This window comes from Urocitellus parryii, chromosome 3, assembly GCF_045843805.1.
Source record: "Urocitellus parryii isolate mUroPar1 chromosome 3, mUroPar1.hap1, whole genome shotgun sequence".
NCBI classification, from domain to species: Eukaryota; Metazoa; Chordata; class Mammalia; order Rodentia; family Sciuridae; genus Urocitellus; species Urocitellus parryii.
Window position 1 is genome coordinate 180,062,818 of NC_135533.1, and position 19,301 is coordinate 180,082,118.

Consider the following 19,301-nt stretch of genomic DNA (forward strand, 5'->3'; position numbering starts at 1 on the left):
CTAACTGTTCACCTGGCTGAATTAGCAGAGTCTCTAGGCGCAAAAAACCAAAAAAACAAAAACAAAACAAAACAAAAAAAAACAAACACTTGATATAAAACTAGAGTAGAGATATTGGTAAATGCAAAATCACCAGATACTTGCAAAAACAAATTTAATGCTATCCAATATGTTTAACCAGAGAGGCATGGCTTGAAATTCTCTTTACCAGAAGACTGATGGAGTACATTTTCTTATTCCCTGTCCTTCCTTCCTTTTTTTTTTTTTTTTTTTTGTTTCATTTGGTTGTTTAACAAAATAATATATAACAACAGCTTTAAAGACACACTTATATGACAAATTTCTATAGCTAGATAATGGAGATGTACTCCAAAGACCATGTTTAATGTTGAGCACCAAGCACGCTAATGGATGTTTTTAAATATAAAATGACGAATGATAAATACCTATCTTTCCAATGGTTTCATGTTGATTCTTTATACCTCTCTCTAAAGGTTACTAGTTTAGATAAGAGCAGTTTTAAGAAGGCCACACCTAGCCCTTCCCTATATTTTTAAATAGTCTTTACAAAACCTTTCCAAAAATATTTTTTTTCTCTAAATCACATAGGATTGATTTGTACATGTTTTGTCCTTGCTCTAAGATTGAGTGCCATTGTTCTTCTCAATGCAACAGATTGGCTGCATCAAATCCCACCATATTGATAGGTATATGTCAGCTTTCTATGGGAAAAAGCAAATAGCCTTTATCACAAATTAAAGGCACAGCTATTTTATGCCATTTGTTACCAATTTAATGATAACATGTAACACTGAATGGTTATAGAATTATTTTATATAGATTTTCTTTTTATAAGTTATTCTCTTAATCTTTCTAACATATATACAATATACATATATTTATATATACCCCTGATAAATCTTGTTTTAAAGGTAAAACATCAACTTCTTTCAGCTTTATGGTGAATCTCAAAGGCTATCAGAATTTTACAACTCCACTGGAGAAATGATGGTCTAGTGGACCTTACCAGTATTTTTTAACATTACGTCATCATTGTGCAATTAACTCAGATTCATTTTTATTGTTGTTACTAACATTTAAATATATATTAATAGTTTATATCATCTCAGTAGGAAATCTAAAAAACAATAAACCCATAACGTTAGCTAATGCTTAATTCTACCATCAATACTTAAAGAAGAGAGAAATCTTTGAGACAACCCTACTGGTATGATATAAAGGGGATATTGCAGAGATGCAATATTCTCTGTTTTTATCAGATATGCACTGACATGAAAGACTTAGCATTTAATCTGAGGTTGATATTTCTCCTTATCCTTGAAACTGAATAGTTGCACTGATTTCTTTCTAAACACCCATGATACATGGGTTTATCTGTGTTCAGACAAAGACTCATTACACATGCTTCCCTGTCTCCAGCAATATCTCTTCAGGGTGGGGAATTAGTGTTTGGTAAAAAATTTATCATTATGAATGCCTTTCCCACCTCTAAGCATAGCCCTGTTCTAACTCCACGCTGGAGAGGTGTGGGGGAAAATGCTAACCAGAGAGGCCCCTTTGACACCATCTGGTGTTTATTGTTTTACTGCTTATTGGTATGAAATAGTTGTTCGTTCTACCTTTTTGCGATTCTTTAGAACCTAATGGCATAGATTGAGACACAGCACTATTGTTTTACAAGACATCTACTGTATCTACTTTTGTTGGGATAAATACCCAGTAACTGCTGTCATAGCAAGAGGACCAGCATGGGGTACTACTATTCACAGTGTTGCTTTTGTTTTTTATGTTTTTTTTTCTTTTTTTTCATATTATTTTAATCTACAGAGTAAATTATTATATATACATTGGAACCAGTTAATGCCCTTAGACAATGTATAGTTGTTTTGTAAAGCAGAAAAGACAACGCAGGAGAAATGGGTGCCCAAAAGCACAGTCACAGAGGCTTCAGAAGTTCTAGATACCACTACAAGTCAATGCTGGAGATCACTTCTAAAACAATCAATGTTCAAGAGGAATGCTTTAATTTGGAGAAAATACCACACCCTCCCTCCCCCCCAAACCCCTCCCGCCCTGTTTTTTTTTTTTTTTAATAATCTTTTCATTTCACTATCAAAAGTCCTGGCTCTTCAGATATACTTTAAACTATAAATAAACACTGCATAGTTCTCTTTTGTTTTACTTTTTTTTCTTTTTTTTTGTTTTGTTTTTGTTTTTTGAAAAATTATTGCAGTACAATGACTCCTGTTTGGAATTCAGTAGGGAGCAAACAGCACAGGAGTGTGGGTGGTCCGAATGGGTCCTGGCGCTGGCCGCAGGAGTGCTGGAGGGAGGGCAGAGGTCTGGAACAGCGTGGCTGCTGGAGTAGTTCGGAGACTGAAGGGAGAATTCACTGCCACAGCTGCAGCAGCTGCTGCAGCTGCCAGGGGGTTAGGTAGAATTCTGGGAGCCAATGGCTTTGAAGGTTCTTTTGAAAATACTAATTTCACCTGCAAGGAAGAGAGAATAGGACAAGAACAAAACTTTGGGAGTCTGTTCTTAGAATCCAAAAATGGTAGGCAGCTTTAAAAACACATCCCATCTGATTCAAATGTAAGATATATCAAGATCATTGTACTGTCATGTGTAACTAATTAAAATAAATTTAAAAAATTATAAAAAATTAAAACAAACTAACAAAAACACAGTACTGAACAACTATACAGATGGACTTGCATTTGTAAATTGACAATAAAAGAAATGGAAAGTGTAGAATACTTTCCCTTAGGAAGAGACTAGAGATGGCTGAAAACAGCCAGCCAAGGATGTTTAAGAGTCACCCAGAAAAGTATTCAGGAACCTTATTTTATTCTGGTTGGAAAACATTCAGGGGAATGTATTCATCTTGAAAAAAAAAAAAAGGAACATTTTTAGGTCACTCTTTTCACACAGATAAAGTTTCAAGGAATGGACATTTTTAAAGAGGGTCATTGTTGCTCCCAGTGCTACTAGACTGTTCGAGTGTGCATGTAAACCAGGTTGCATATGGAATGAGGTTCTGGTTGGATGAGGGACTATTCAAGGGAAATAAAAATAACAAACAGTTACCTTCAATAAAGAAGTGAACTATCTTCCCCAAATTTTGACTCCCCCTCCCTGCCCCTTGTCTTCTTTGCTGGGTGTGTGAAAATGGTCACCACATTCTCTCAATCTTCTTCTACAAAGTCAGTTAATCCAGTGACAAGTAACGTAACATGAGAAAGATACCAGTTCTAAGATACCTGTTCTCACTGGATGGAATGTTCCCATTTATGGAAACAGTAATACAGTCTTGGTTAAGGTGTAGGAAGGGGAGGGTGGGGAGGGAGGGTGCTGGGGGGGAGGAAATATGGTGGAATGAGATGGACAACATTACCCTAGGTACATATATGACTGCACATACGGTGTGATGCTACACGGCATACAATCAGAGAAATGTAAAGGTGTGCTGCAATTGTGTACAATAAATCAAAGTGCATTCTGCTGTCATGTATACCTAATTAAAATAAATAAAATTAATTTTAAAAAGGAGGGTTTCGATGCTAATTGTAACACGATTTTGAGTGCTCTGTGTAAGTATCATTCTGTCGCCTGTCAAAGCTGCCATCTGTGCTGGCTGGGGATGGCACTGAAGGTTGTGACTAGCAGTGCTGAAATATCAACTCTGCACAGAATTCAGTCTCCTAAGGCAGCTAGAAATGTTTCTGCACAAAAAAGTAAAGTGACTTTGTTTGTATAAAATGAGCAATCCTACTAAATTCTTTAGGTCAATCCATCTTGGGGTAGCCTATTATATATAGCCTACAATGTCAGAGGATTTCACAGATTGCCCTTAAAGTTCTACCAAACAATCCCAGTCAGGACATTACCCTACTATGTTTCCTTATCTGAAAAACTATTCCTGGAGTAATAGGGAGAGGGAATTTCTCAGGATACATTTTCCCCAAACCTTTTACAGTGTCCTTGGATGAATAATAAAATTAAGGTATACCCTTCGGATTGTGTTTTAAAAATGGAAACTTATTGAGACCATCCATACCAAGGCTTTCTCTCTTGAACATGTTAAAAAGACAATTTAATAATTTGTTTTGCACTAACCTTCTTTTCTAAAAGTTTTCACTAACACCAGGATGACATGTCCTAGGACTATTCGCTGGACTTAAAACAGCCTGGTGTTGATCCCTTCCCTGTGCTCAGATAAGCCTGAGCCCAACACAAATAGGTAGAATACTGAGCTGTAGCTAAAGGTGGCAAAATCCTGAAACAAATCATGAGACCAATAAGTCCATTGGTGGAGCAGAAGTTGGAATATAAAAACAATTAGTCTCTTTAGTAACTCATGCCCCAGTTCCAAAAAAAAAAAAAAATGTATACATATATTCAGCAGAATGTGGGACATTAAAAGACATCACGCTATCTTTTGGGAGGCAGAAATGATACTCACCCCCAGTGGATGTGCTGTCTTTTGTAGTTTGTTGTAAGGACTGTATTTCGGTTTGGGGGGCTTCCCAGCAGCTCTGTCTTTGTGCCTTCTACTGCTAATGTGCTATTAAAGGCAATTAAAAATTACAGCTTTTATAAATTCATCCCCCCAAAATATTTGCAAATATTGTTCTAACCTGGAAAAAAGATAATGATTATTTCATGAAAGTTATAGAAAGACAAAAATAAAAGAGTATGCACTTTTGCCCTTGGATTTTGATACCTTGAGGAGATACATTTTTGTGCTATCCATTTTAGTACATTTTTAACAAATAGAAGGGTCTTATGTTTTTCCCAGCTTTTTTGCCTTATCACTGCATACATCTCCCCCCCCACTTTTAAAGTATTTACAAAAGAAAGGAAATGTCTGAAGAAATTTTATGTGCAAATAAACAAAGATGCCCAGGCAAGCATGAATTTATTTCCATACCAATATTTATCCTCACATTTGTATAGCCAAATGTCAACCCCTTAAATTCTGAAGATAAATAACTAGGGTGCAAAAATCAGCAAAATAGCTCATATATACATATAAAACAACACAACATGAGGGTTTGGCCTTCAGTTGGAAATGAACAACTGATCTCTTTAAAAGGCTATTCAAAGTACAAATGAATGCAACCTGATTAGATATCCCTTTAGCAGGTGGCGGCAAGATTTGGAAATATAGCACAATACCATGTAGCAAAATACATACAATAAAATAATGGCACAAAAATAGTATAAAATTAGTGACAGCATGCAAAGATATAAAGAAGTAAAAATGGAATTTTGCAAATTGACCTTTAACAAAAATCTACACTTTTGTGTGGGAAACCTGGTAAAGACCTTCTATCCCTTCTCCTCCCACTGTTCACATGCAGGAATAGTACAAACCCACTGCCAGCAATTTCCAAAAGATCCTAGAAGCCACTGCATTTTAGCATTCCCTCCAGCAACTAAAAATGAGCATAAATAACTAAGGACCATGAATAGAAGATACGTGGGTGGATGGGTGGATGGGTAGATGGATGGATGGATGGATGGCACAGAGACAGAAATGAGAAGGCAGGAAAGCAGCATGCACATGTTGTTAATAAGTGTCCCCTGTTTGATTTCACTCCTTGAACATGTTGCTGCCTACCTGTTTTAGTTGTGTTTCTGAGTTGACATGCACATCACAGATTTCACAGTGAAACGTTTTGTTCTGGAGTCCCGTGTTTCCCTTATTGACAGGTCCTTTGCCTTTCACTCCTGCCCGAGGAAAGGCTTTGATAGTCCCACTTCCATTTCGAGCTTCTAGCATGGTTTTGTGCTTAGTACCTGCCAGGAATGTTTAGGAAAAAAGAAATAAAAAGAGAGGGACAAAGCCTTAGCTAGCATGTATTTCAACAAACAATATAAAAACAAAATCACAGGACTTGCTTCAATGCAGTTTCTTCCAGGGATTATGGCTGAAATATGTTCATGTCATGCATATAGAAAATTAATATTAAATTATATTTCAGACAATTTATGGTGCAATCTTAATCGTTTTTAAATGTTCCATAAAAGAAACAAGCATTCTCCATATAAAAAATAAACTTGAAAGCCCTGAGGCAAAATTAAATGGGTGTGACTCAGTTTCATTTCCTCTCAATGCTAATAAGACATAAATGATAGTTGATGAGGAAGAGTGATTTGGTTGCTAAAGGTAGAGTTGGAGGTGATGTGTAACAAATGTAATCACTTTAAACATAGTATGTTTACAGAGGTGGCACTAATTAAATATCCACTTTCCAAACAGAATACAAACAAGTTTTCTTCGCTATATATTTTAGGTTCAAAGAGGACGAGCAATAGCAAAAAGATCTTAATGACTCTGCAAAAAAGCCGTATTAGGATGGTAAAGCCCTCACTGATTGGCTATCTAATTTCAGATGTGAACAAGTGACCAAGAAGAAGAAAGGGTAGGCTCAGATTATGCAGACACACTACAAACAAGCACTTCTTTTTATTAAGCCAGTAACATTCTTAGGCTGTCCAACATAATTAATATAACTGTGCTTATCAACTATGAACATTATTTTTTGAGATCATTGTACTTACATAGTCAGTTTGGGTTGGCAGCTTTCCTTCAAAAAGATGTTCAAAATTTCTTTTGTCTTTTTTTCTTTCTTTCTTTCTTTCACCTAAAGTGTTCTTTATTTTTCTCACTGGGTGATTTGTTTTTCCAATGATATTTTCCTTTACAATCATTTGTATCCTTTCTGCTATTCTGATTTCTTTTAATTATTGTTTCCTTTCTATTTTTATTTATTAGGTACTGGTCAGTTTTACAAACATTCAAAAAGCTCTACTTTTAAGCTATGTACCAGCTTTGTAAAATCATTTACTATTAACAAGGAAGCCATACTGGAGATACTCTTGGTAAGTGCAGATTGTATCATGGTAAATTGGAAGCAAATGCATGAAGAAACTTTCTAGCCATGTTTCCCTCATTCAAAATAATCATAACTTCATTTAGGCCAATATAAAGTATATACACCTGATTATATCTTTACCAATTCAATATAAAACGTTCATTCATATAACTTAGGTTACTCTCTTGGAATATCTATGCTCTTATGCATGATTATTAAAATGTTCAAATCGCAACACATCCAGGAAAGGAAAAGAAGTCAACATCATCCAAGACTAGAGGAACAGGGGCATGGAACCACAAGACTGCTCCATCAGGGGGTGGTGGTGCCTCATTGACGTTTGTTTGGGTCATCTCCCTCGTGATTCAGTAAGCACAACTGCTTCCCAGTGTGTCTGAAGATGGAACAAGTGAGAGCAGGGCCAAAATAAAAAAATAAGTCCTAGAGAGCAAGAAACAAATATGCAAATATGCAGATGGCAATCCAAACTTCTTTATGCCAACTGATGGATTCATAAACAAATTTTCTCCTCATGCAGATTGTTCAGTCAAAATGAGAAGCATTCATAGGGTCAAGAATAAGTAAAAAAAAAAAAAAATTTCAGATCTTGACTTTCTCGAGGAACTCTTGGTTCAGTTTGGGTTCATATCATTTGATTCAGAACTGGTCTTTGGTGGATAGGGGTTGCTTGCGCGCACACACACACACACAGAATTACAAGTGCTGCAAGATGGAAGGTGGAGGAACTACCGTTCATCATTAGACAGAGTTGAACTTTTGGGCGCTACAACCTCATGCACTTAAAAACAGATTGTCAGCTGTAATTAATGAGCTATTAGATTGCTTTTTAAGATCTTAAAGCTCAAATAGGCTGTAAGGGTAGGTATATTTCTTCCAAATACAGCTAAAATTCAGTAAAAGTGTACTCAATTTTAAAACACTTATTTTTTGAGACATAAAATGTGCATTAATAGTACAAATACATTAGTTGTTTTAATTCAGATTTATAGAATCTTTAATACATTTCAGATGCTATGTTAATTTTTTTCCTCGCTCACAGGTGCCCTATGAGTTAAGTGCTATTAGTCTTCCCATTTTAGAGACGGCAAAGAGATTCAGATAGGTGGAATTACTTATATATGAACACAAAACAAGCCTTACTTGAAATTCCTTGTAAGTGGAAAGTTGAATCCTAGCTAAGTCCTTAGGAATCTACTAAGAACTTCCAAGCTCTCTGGATGCAGTTACAAACAAATCTTTTTTCAGCACCTTTAATTTTCAATTTTAAATGTACATACAATCTTTAAAACTGGGTTTTAATTTGGGTCTTTCAGACTCCCCACCATCCCTTGCAATGCTCGGCAGAGCTCCTTGAATTGTGATGCTTAGAAAAGCCCTGGCTCTGTGATGGCCAGTGGCAGCACCTCTGGCTTTAGCACACTGTAAACATCTTGCAGAATTGGTGCCCTCCTTGTGGCCACTTGCCAGTCTGTGTCTGCACTTGACTCATTCCTCCTCTGAGGAGAGAATCTGCAAGAAGCCAAGTGGACTGCTTTCCTCTTATTACTTTTAAAAGGCTGACACTGACTGTAACCTTCATTTGAAGCTTCATGATTTCTGAAAGGAGAAACTATATTTGGACTAGGGTTTAAATTCAGCAAGTCATAAGGCTTCGGGAAATCCCACATTTATTTCACTTTTTGCTTAGCTGGGGCAAGACACTGATCTCACATTTGTACAAATCAAAGTCACATCAGAGGAAGGGGCTTGGCTTACCCTTCATGCCCATCAACTTATGACAGTTTTTATAGCTGGCCCTTCAATTAGGTACTGGTATAAAGAAAAGGTTGGGAAGAAGGAACACTGACAAATGATTTTGAATTAATAAATAAATCTGTCATCAGAAATGATTTAGTATGATATTAAGAAAACAGAGAAAAATTTAACAAAAAGAAAACAAGGAACATAATTCTACCAACAAGAGGTGTATCAAAACACTAATAAAGTTTGGATAACTTAGGCAAAGTGGCACTGTATAAATACACCTATGGAATTATATATGTCTTTAGAAATACATGATTGTTAATATTAACATAGAATTTGCAACAGATATGTTTAACATTTATCTAAGATTAGATCTTTGTGCTGTTTCCTTTTCTCCTGTGTAATTAAGCTGTTGTAACCAGCATGGTACTTGTTAAATTTTTCATCACACATCTGATCTTTCCTTGGGTTAGATTTCATAAGTTGGACCTTAGGGATGAAGAACATGACTATTTTTAAGGCTCTTGATACAAACTTTCTAAACATCACAATGTTATTTTCAGAGAGATTTATGTTATAGGAAAATCTATCTTGGTATCACCTATAAAATTTGCCCCTCTATTAAACACCTTTCAGTACCTTAAAGTTTAGTTCTCCAGAATGCCCATGAATGCAGTTATATTTAATAGCATTTGACCGGATCCTTAACTAACCCATGCAACTGCCAACAATAATTTAGTTACCTTCTCAATGACAAGTTCAATGATTCACTTTATAGATGAGTGAGCAGGAAAGTGGTCAATATCCACACAAGCAGGAAAGTGCAAAGGTGTTTTGTTTTTTTTATGTGTTTGTTTATGCTATTTAGGAGAATAGCATCATCAACCAACTCTCTTGAACCTATATTTGAATAATTAACACCATAAGCCTCCATGTGCTCTTCTTGGCACCTTTAAATATGAAATTAACTTTTTATTACCCTGATCCCCTATGTAGTATGTAATTTCCATGTTAATTGCATCTGAATTCTGTCTTACAGAAAAGAAAAAAAATACTACTTTATCAGCTTATCCACAAACATTAAGCGCCTAGATGGACATCCATGATATCAGATGACTAAGTAATGCCCCAAGTGATTAGAAAATCATATTATTTCTGTTAGTTCCCTGTTTGAAAGTAATTTGCCGATTTATCAGTAACATACTGAAGCTCTAATATACAGAAGTGAGACTAGAGACAAGGAAAAGGAAAAGTCAGAACAGAGTAAGGAGAACTGTGTTTTGGGCATCAGAAAAGACCTTAGAGGGAAAGCTATGAAGTTGGGATGGGGATCTCCTGACCCATGAGAGCCAGGGAAGAGCTTTGTAGGCCATGGGATGCAGTGGACAAAGCACATGGCTGGGTCTGCTGAGGAGATGAATGTGAAACCATGGCATCCAAACAGCAGTAACCCTTGAAATCCTGCAGGTGAGAAGTATCAGGCACTTGGAAGTCTCTCTTACCCAGAGTGCCTTCAAATTCTGACTATAGGAGTACCAGGAGACTTGGATCCATCTTCCTGTGTGTCCAACTCATCTCCTTAAACACACAGCCCTTAAGAGTGCAGCAGATGCCATACTGCTTTAGTATCCACTCCACAAGAGAGCCTAGCAAAAAAACGTTTTCACATAGTTTGCACTCCAATCGACAGAAAAATCAGTCACACTTCCACACTGAAACTGAGATATGACAGTTTTTTTGTTTACTTTTTCTGTAAACTAGTTTTATTTATTTTATACTTTTTAAATGAAATTTAACAGATGCTCTTGATTAAAAAAAAAAAAATTCAAAGCGCACAGAGTAGAAACATTAGCCTGCCCAGATTTCAATTTCAAGCTGCATGCCCACAATAGGTACCCATTTGTGGATATAGATTTTCAAGAGTTCTAAATATCAATGACTTCATGTGAGGCACGGGCCAGGAAAATCACAGAGGTAGGACATTCTACTGATTTGCACTTGTTACTTCTTTTAATAAGAATAGTCATGTAAACCTTCATAGTCAGAAAATGTGTATCGATAACAGGTCTGAAGTCACTCATTCTGTTTATCAAACAGTGCAAGGTCAACAAATGTGAAATAACTGAACCCTACAGTGTTCACCAGGTAATTCACTATCACAATCGCCATATTTCTGAACGGTAGCTTTAGTGTATGGTCTAATAGAAAGTTCTGTGATGATGAAGATTTCCTGTATTTATCCAGATAATGAATAATTAGCCATGTGTGGCTCTTTGACATTTGAAATCAGGCCACTGCAACTGATAAACTGAACTTGAAATTAATTTAAATTTGAATGCTTCCTGAGGCTAATGATTACCATACAAGGTAGTTCAGCTCTAGTCTTCAAATATACCATGTAGAGGCAGGAAGAAAAAAGGAGGTATGTGTTAGCCAGCTTTCCATCACCATGATGAAATACTGGAGATAATCAACTTAGAAAAGATCTTTTGGGGCTCATAATTTTGGAAATTTCAGTCCATGACTGGTTGTCCTTGTTCTCTGGACCCTTCAGTGAGGCAGAGCATCAAGGTGGGAGTTCTTGATAGACAAGACCTCTTACCTCGTGGCCAAGAAGGGAAAGAGACTAGGGTGTGCCTAACATATATTAGATAATCAGTGAAAATCAGTTTGAGTATTAGATCTTAGTACAGATTAATAAATAAACACTGAAATTATTAGTAGTAGTATCTTAGTACAGATTAATAAATAAACACTGAAATTATTATTACTTTTTCATTTGTAAAAGGAATGATGAGCTCTGGCTTTTGAACTGCACATGTCAGAATTTGCCTCCATTAACTGTGGGGGGTCTTCAATTTCTTGGTGCCTCAATGTCCTCAGTTATAGAAAAGGAAATGATCTGCTCTATTGAGTGTTATATTAAATGCATTTATTGTTCTAAAGACAACTTGGGGCATTCCATGTACCCTACTAAATTCTTTTCTTTCTCCTTCATAACACCAGTGCTTTGTCAAGGTAAAAGTTTAGAAATCTCCAAGCATTTTAAAATTTAGTAGAGTCTGTCCTCTGATAGTGATATTTTCTGTACATTAAAACTTAGTGAGGGACAGAATAAGCTCTGTCAAGGGATAGCAAGACTGGAATGAGCTGAGTGAAAACTATTAAGCCTTAGTGCTTCAAGTAATTACCAGAAAAAATCTGCCCAAATTAGTAATAAGCTTTAACTATAAAACATGTCAAACTCTTTTCCCTATTACACAGAGAAAACTATAAAAATTAGCTAAACAAATAGGATATTGGGGGGAAAATTTCTTTAAGGGAAAAGAGAAACGACATCTTTTGTAATAACTTGGATTATAACACACAAGTTGCAAGGGGCTTCCCAGCTCTCCTGAAGAGACTAGGTCTTCTTCCAGGTGGTTTTAGCATTTGTAGACTGTCCTGTGAGTCCTGCTGGGCAGCTCAGAAGAGCTTTGGCTTTTAAACTGCCTATTCTCTTCCCATATATTCTTAAAATATCAAAGCAGGAATGCTTCTGCTCCAGTCCTGTGTGCCTATGCTATCTATGGAATACAAATCAAATAACTGCAACTTCAAATGGTTCCTCCATAATGAGGAATAAAAAGAAAAAGCAAACAGAAAGACACACTTGACCCCTAAGTACGTGGGACGCAGCAGTGGTCACGCTCCTCATTGTGCTGTAATATTAGATCCTTAAGAGGTGCCACATGGCCTGGAACTCCATTGAAGACAGGGAGAAGAAAGAGCTAGAAAGAGCCCAGAGAAGACAATTCCCTTACCCAGGTTCAAGTAAGGTGATGTGTGTCCCCGAGGGTAAAAAGTCAGCTAAATCACTTCTACTTCATTCTGCTGAACCACACCAGAGGCGGTATTTGAATAAAACTGTTCCCCTGCTACACTACCTGTAATCAGTTGCTCAGGATTAAAATTTCCAAGATTAAAAGAAAAACATTTTGAAAGGTCATTGGCAGCCCAGAGATGCACATTTCCACACTTAAATGTAGGGAAACTGTTGTATGTTTGTGTGTAATGTACTTCCTACAAGGGAGCAAAGAAAGAGAATTATATGTTGGATGCATGAGAAACACTGCTCTACCTGAAACCTGGCTGCTTCTGACTAGGATTGATCTTCAAACATAATTTTAAACATATTTTTTTTTCTAATTTCATGACTCTAGCAAAAAGCTGAGAAGTCTTTAAAGTGATTTTGGAGGGATAGGGGGCAAGGGAGTCCTAAGATGGGGCAGTGGTTGTGATCTTCACTGAGAGCAGACAGTGAGAGGTTGCATTTTAAAAGAACTCAGAAAACCATAACTAAATGGACTAAAGGAACAAGACAGCCTGTTTCTACTGGTACCACAAGCCAGAAACTCTAGAATGTCAGTGATGAAGTATTACACCTGAAAAATACTGTTAGTCTATATTTTAAGCAATTGATGGGGTTACTGTTAAGATTCAGTATATAATAAATCACCACATTGCTCTTACTTATCTTACAAATAAACCTCACATTAGCCCTAGATTCACACACATTCAGTTGCAAGTTTTGGTTTCATCAGGTAAGTTCATTAACAGTTTCAAGGGCTGAATTTACTAAGGGCACAGTTCATACATTTGACCCCTCTTATGTCCTTTTAAAATGCAAACAGATTTTAAACAAACAATGATATCACAGTGATTATAAATATGAAGAAACAATTAATTTGATCCTGTCATTCTCTCTGAACAATTGAAATACCTGTGTTTAAGCTGTGAAGCAGAGTGTGAACTGAGAAGTTAATGGTGTTGGCTGGTGTGCTCCAGCTGCCCAAGTTGGTCACTAGCTAAATGATGTGTCCTGCATTGGCTGTCTTCCCTTCCCTCTTTCTTTTCCCCACTCCCCCAACTTGTATTCTTCACCTCCCTAAAAACTATCTGTCCCCAAAACCTTGTCTCAAAATCTGCTTCTGTGGGAATCCAAACGAGAGCACACTACAGTAATCCTATGTGCAATTCTATCCTGGCAGGGCATTAGGCATTAGCCTCTCTTCTTTACTCTTGCCTCATAGTTTTCCCTATAGCAGACCCCAAGGGAAAGATGCAGAGCAAACCAGGTACAAGTGGCTATTGTTTGGACACAGGACTGAATTCACATATAGCTACAGCCAGAGGAAGTCCAGACATGTGGGGCCTCTCAGCAGACCTGCAGTTGTGCATGGCAGAGCAGAGCTGGGGGATCATACATAGTGGAGCAAAGAGGTCAGAGACCACCGACTTGAGTCTTTTTCTTCTACCTATGCCACCTCTCGTCCTGACACCACTCACTAGTCCAAGTCTAGGACAAGGTCTTCAATGAGCATTAGGATTCGCGGCTGGGTCTTTCAAAAAAAAGAAAAAGACTCAGAAAGGGAAAGATAGGGATGAGAAATTCCAAGAAGCAGCCTGAATGAAGTAGGGAAGTGGCTGAAGTCTTTAGATCAGCCTGACATTTTGTTGGGAACTGTCCTCTACAGGGACTCGGGTAAGGGGTGACAACTATGTTCACCTTCTCAAACTGTCAGAGGAGATGGTTTGGGTCACTCTCAGCTCTGTCTGCAAACTTCAATGGAAGTATTTCCTTTTTCTTTTCCCCGAAACTATAGTTTCCCAAGCCCTGGGTATAAGTCATCAGAATCCCCAGGTGTATCTCACCCAGGAAGATATACTTTAAACGCTTTGTGGGTGATTTTGTTGACACACAAGGCAGACAGAAGGACCATAGAACTGGAATATTAAAAATGTGGACCTGGTGTGATAGAATCAAAAAAGTAACTCTTCTGCTTCTTCATGAGATGTTTCCGATAAGAATTCAAGAAAGACTCTGAAATTCTTATCAGCAAACTCCAACCTCAAAGGGCATGCATGGTTTACCTGTCAAAATTGATTCCCCACCTCCCCCCACTCAAACTGAATGCGTTTTTCTGTCATTCTGTGGAATGATCAAGAATTTCTAAGCAACAAATGGACTTTCCAGCATCCAAGGGGGAGGGGAGAAAGGATTTGCATGAATAAACACATGGCAGATCTACATGCAGTAGATTCTGACTTGGGGCCAGATGCTTTCCAGATGCATGGGTTCCGGCTCCTGAACCCATGAACTTTCCCTGACTGCAGTTAATGTATGCAGAAGGAGGATGTGTGCTGGAGTCATTGTTCTCCATCTGCAATGACTCCTTAGAGTCCTGAAGTCAATACTTGAATATGACCCTGCAGCACAACAGTTTGGTCAGTGACTCAACATACAGCTGCAATATTAACTCAGGGCATGATTCACAAATGATTCTACTTCTATTATAGTTGCTGACAGAATCCTGGCAATGCACCCAGTCTTTCAGAGAAACGTTGATCTTGGCAATCAACCCAGTTTTTAGAGAAAAGCTGATATTTGTGTGTACACACATATACAGAAAGAGAGAGAGAAGGGGATATATACATTACACACACACACACACACACACACACACAGAGCAGCTGGATGGAACCAAAATAGACCCAGAGAGCATTTTTGTCGTAGCTTGTCAGTGTTCCAGTATTTTCCCTTTCTGCTTGAAAGTGTTATATTCAAGGAAGAGGGACTTGGGTTTGAATCATAGTCCTGTCACTTAATTGGCCACATGCTTTTCCTTCTCTGAGCCTCAAATGGAAAGAATAATATGTTTCAGTTGTGGGAAGAGTGAAGATCATATCTCAGTGGCTGCACATAATAAATGTTTTCTTAAGTTTAATTGTCAAAATCACATAGATGTAACCCAAATAGCACGATTTTCCATAAAAAATCATTAATAGAGGGGTTTTAGCCAAAAGTAAATGGAGTTGCAGAACCACATTTTGCAATCAGAGTATAGGTATGGTTTTAGAAAATTTCATTTTAGAAGCAAATGCATGCAAGTGCATAAGTAATCACAAAAATGCAGAACATATTTTAGAATTATGTTTTATCTCCTCATGTTTAATAAAACACACACACACACACACACACACACACACACACTCACACACTCACACCCCCCACATGGGCCTGCAAGCCCTGTAAACCCTCCTTTGCACCTATACAAATGACATCTTGCTTGCCATTTTTATTTTTTAATGGTTAATGAATACCATGTAATAATTGCCAGTTTTCTGCCACCCCTTTGTCCCCTGCTGCAAAAAGATCTAATCTATTCAGAGGAAGATAATTGCAGAGCTGTTGAGACAGAAAAGAAATGGCTGCATCTCACCACTGTTGTGTGCCTCCAGCTGTGAGGCGGAGTTGACAGCGACCTTGCATAGCGAACAGTAAAGAAGCCGTTTTGCCTTTTCTTCCTCAGTCTCCGTGGAAGGACACGAGCTGTTGCCGGTGGCTGTCGTGGGGCTCTTCTCCACTTTAGAGGTGATCTCAGGTGTCATAACACTGCTTTTGCGGATTTCCACACTTGTCGACGTTGATATTGCTGGTGTCCCTGCGGTACTGTCTGCATTCAAAATACCATACGAAGGGGGTGAGAGTAGTATCATCTTTCCCTATTGGGAAACATATCACTAATATTATATTCTGCTAATAACCACCAGAGCAGCTAGCAATTGCTGCTTGTTAACTATGTATCAATCATCTCATGAGGAAATCTGCATGGATGACCACACTTAATTTCGTATATTGAAATAAAACATTCAGATGAGTCTACAAAATTACAGAGATTTAAAAATATTCACACAATTTTTAAAAATACTCTATGGGATTAAAAAAAAGCCCCAAAATTACTCTTACCATATTATCTGAGTATAATATTTATACTATTGTACTCTCTATATATGCATTTATACACAGATGACTTTTTAAGAACTAAAATAGAGAGTAAATGCTTTTAGAAATATTTTTCTATTTTTTCCTTACTACTTGACTATTTCCCTCTGCATTTCCTTGGTGTTTAGGAAAAATAAGTATGGAACCCTGATGTCATAATTGCTTTGTCTAGATTATCAGTTCAGAAATGCCATTACTCTGTTTACAAAGAGTTAATAATTCAACACGGAGTACAATAACATTGATATCAAAATAAGAGAAATTCTATTCCGTCGTGTTTACTAAATGCACGCTCTGTGTCAGACTTCTGTGGGCAGAAGTTTGTGACACAAATATTCAAACATCAGTAGCCACTCTTGATGAGGAATTCACAGACTAGTCACAGCATGCATTAGTCACATCATTTTAAGAGTGTGATGATCATGAACGTGTGGATGCACTGTAACCCAAGAACCCTTTTGGCTCCAATGTCTGATACTAAATCTGGAGAGATCAACCTTCAAAGCAAAATTACCTCGTCCTAACTTCACTGGGGTATACATAGCTCTCCTCCCAAATATGCCAATCACCATGATATTAGCAATGCTTGCCATGTCCAGGAATGATCTGCAAGTGAGCACTATACTCATATTCTATCTATTCTTGTACCTTCTTCATTCCATATTCCCAGGCGGCCTCTGTGGCTACAGCTGCTTTCAGAGCTGCCATTCCATATATCATTTCACATGCTTCTATGGTCACTCTTTAATACCATACTGAAAAGTTCATGATTGGGCCACGTGTACAAGGGACAGTGGTCTGCAGGTAATGGTTTGTTGCCTACCCACGTTTTATTAGCTCAATCATCAAGAGCTGAGTGCCATTCAACATGCCTTTTAACTTGGACATCCATTGGATCCACGTGTAGGGGTGGGAATAAGAGCTGATGTTGTTTATTGCTACTTTCCTAAATATGGCATCAGAAACACTACCCAATGCAATGAAAAATCAGCCCTTGTAAAGGACTCTTATATAGTAGTACTCATCTGGATCTTGTTTCCCTTGCCTGACACTTCACACACTTTTAATCACTTATTTAACAGCTAAGATTGTTTCCCAGTATAATGGATAATATTCATAAGTTATGTTTTAAAATATGTCACACTGCAAATCGGTGCACCATAGATAAAAAATAAACAAATAAAATTACTCTAAATAAAATTAACAGTTTTTGCTGTTAGAACGCTTTCATTCCCTTGAATGTTGAGAGATCCACTTTCTGATTAGTTTATACTTGCCTGCTAAGGTCACATTATTAAAATATCAGGGAACAACTTGAACATATCTTTGACAACCTAGAGATGTTATAAAACACAATGCTAACATGCTCCTATAGCTATTTATTGCCCTCCAATAAATCAGAAATTATGGTTTGAAAGCATTTGTGTATGTGTCTTTGAATAACTCACTAGTGACCAATTTGCTAAGTGCTTTATATATTTAAAAGAATTTTATATACCTAGAAAATAATTTCATTTAACCTTCACATAAAGCTATGAAAGTCAGAAAATTCTAGAAATTAAGGATGATTTCCAAGGTCACACAAGTAGAATATATTAAGACAGGGAATATTGTTTCATGGAATAAGGAAATCAGGGTTTGGGAGGGGCAAAAAAAAAATACTCTGATAATAAATGTTCTGACTGAACATAAATGTAGCTATTATATTTAAAGTCTGGTTACATACTGAAGAAAGAGTGGGATATTGTAGGTATTTATTTCATTTAAATTAAAGATGCTAAAGATTTCTGTAGTAATGGGATCCTCTAAATAACTTTTTGTCTAAACTGACATATTTATTTAATGTCTCAATCTGAAATGGCACATAAAATAGATCCTATTCATCTGAAGGCAACTTTCTTATTTATGGTGAAATGTGTTAAAAAAAAAAAAAAGAAAGTACAGAAAAAACAAAGCCACGCATCCTCCAATCCCTGTGACAGCTGCATCAGTATTTCCGCTGACCCCAGAGGATAAGGCACATTTAAAAGACACTATAAGATTAGAAGCACTAGATTCTCTATGGTTGGGGCTTAGTGAAGTATTAACATTGCTTTGACAAGTTCCTTGCTTGAGACAGGCTTAGGGGAATTAACAGCAAAATGCTTCATTTCCCATATTTCTATTTTGTGTCACACTTTTGACCACGTAGCACAGATATATTATTTTCTAAGCTTGCAGTGCCTTTGAAAAAGAAACACAAAAATCACATTTTTTCATTTTAAATTTAATACATAGACATTGATCCCATAAAGGTAGGATTGTTAATCATCTATAACAAGACATTGATTTTTCAATCACCTTTGCTATATCTGTACTAAAGGGGACTTTTAAAAGAAAAGAAATTAAGGTAAATATAGTTTAAGATTATACATTATTCAAAGAGAATCACCTACTCTATGCTTTGCATACAAAATAATAATATAGCAAACGGATTTTCCTTAACATGGGAACCAAATTACCAAATACATATACACTAATGATATGTACTCATTAAAATAGTCTTGAATGGATGATCATGTTAATAACATATAATGTGATGAGAATTACCTCTGTGTTCCTCCTCCCCCAAATCTATAACCCCTGTGTAGCTATGAGGAAAATAAAAAATGAACCTAAATTGCAATGTACTCTACCACATTCCTGACCAATGTTCCTCAAAGATATCAAACTCATCAAAACAAGGAGTTTAAGAAACTGTCACTGCATAGGGGGGCCTAAGAAGACAGGACTACTAAATGTAAAATGGGATTGGATCCTGGGGTAAAAAA

At 37.0% G+C, this 19,301-nt stretch overlaps 1 protein-coding gene across 1 annotated transcript in view; it reads right to left on the minus strand.

The window, feature by feature from the left end:
* Positions 1-2,126: 2,126 nt before the first annotated feature.
* The window catches only part of Znf385d (zinc finger protein 385D), a 285,620-nt gene continuing 268,445 nt past the window's right edge, over positions 2,127-19,301 (minus strand). Inside the window, exons 5-8 of the mRNA XM_026395925.2 lie at positions 15,929-16,162; positions 5,645-5,823; positions 4,484-4,585; positions 2,127-2,510 (exon numbers count right to left, since the gene is read on the minus strand). Of these exons, the coding sequence (XP_026251710.1) occupies positions 2,277-2,510; positions 4,484-4,585; positions 5,645-5,823; positions 15,929-16,162 (749 nt within the window). The 3' untranslated portion in view covers positions 2,127-2,276. The remainder of the gene's footprint in view (positions 2,511-4,483; positions 4,586-5,644; positions 5,824-15,928; positions 16,163-19,301) is intronic.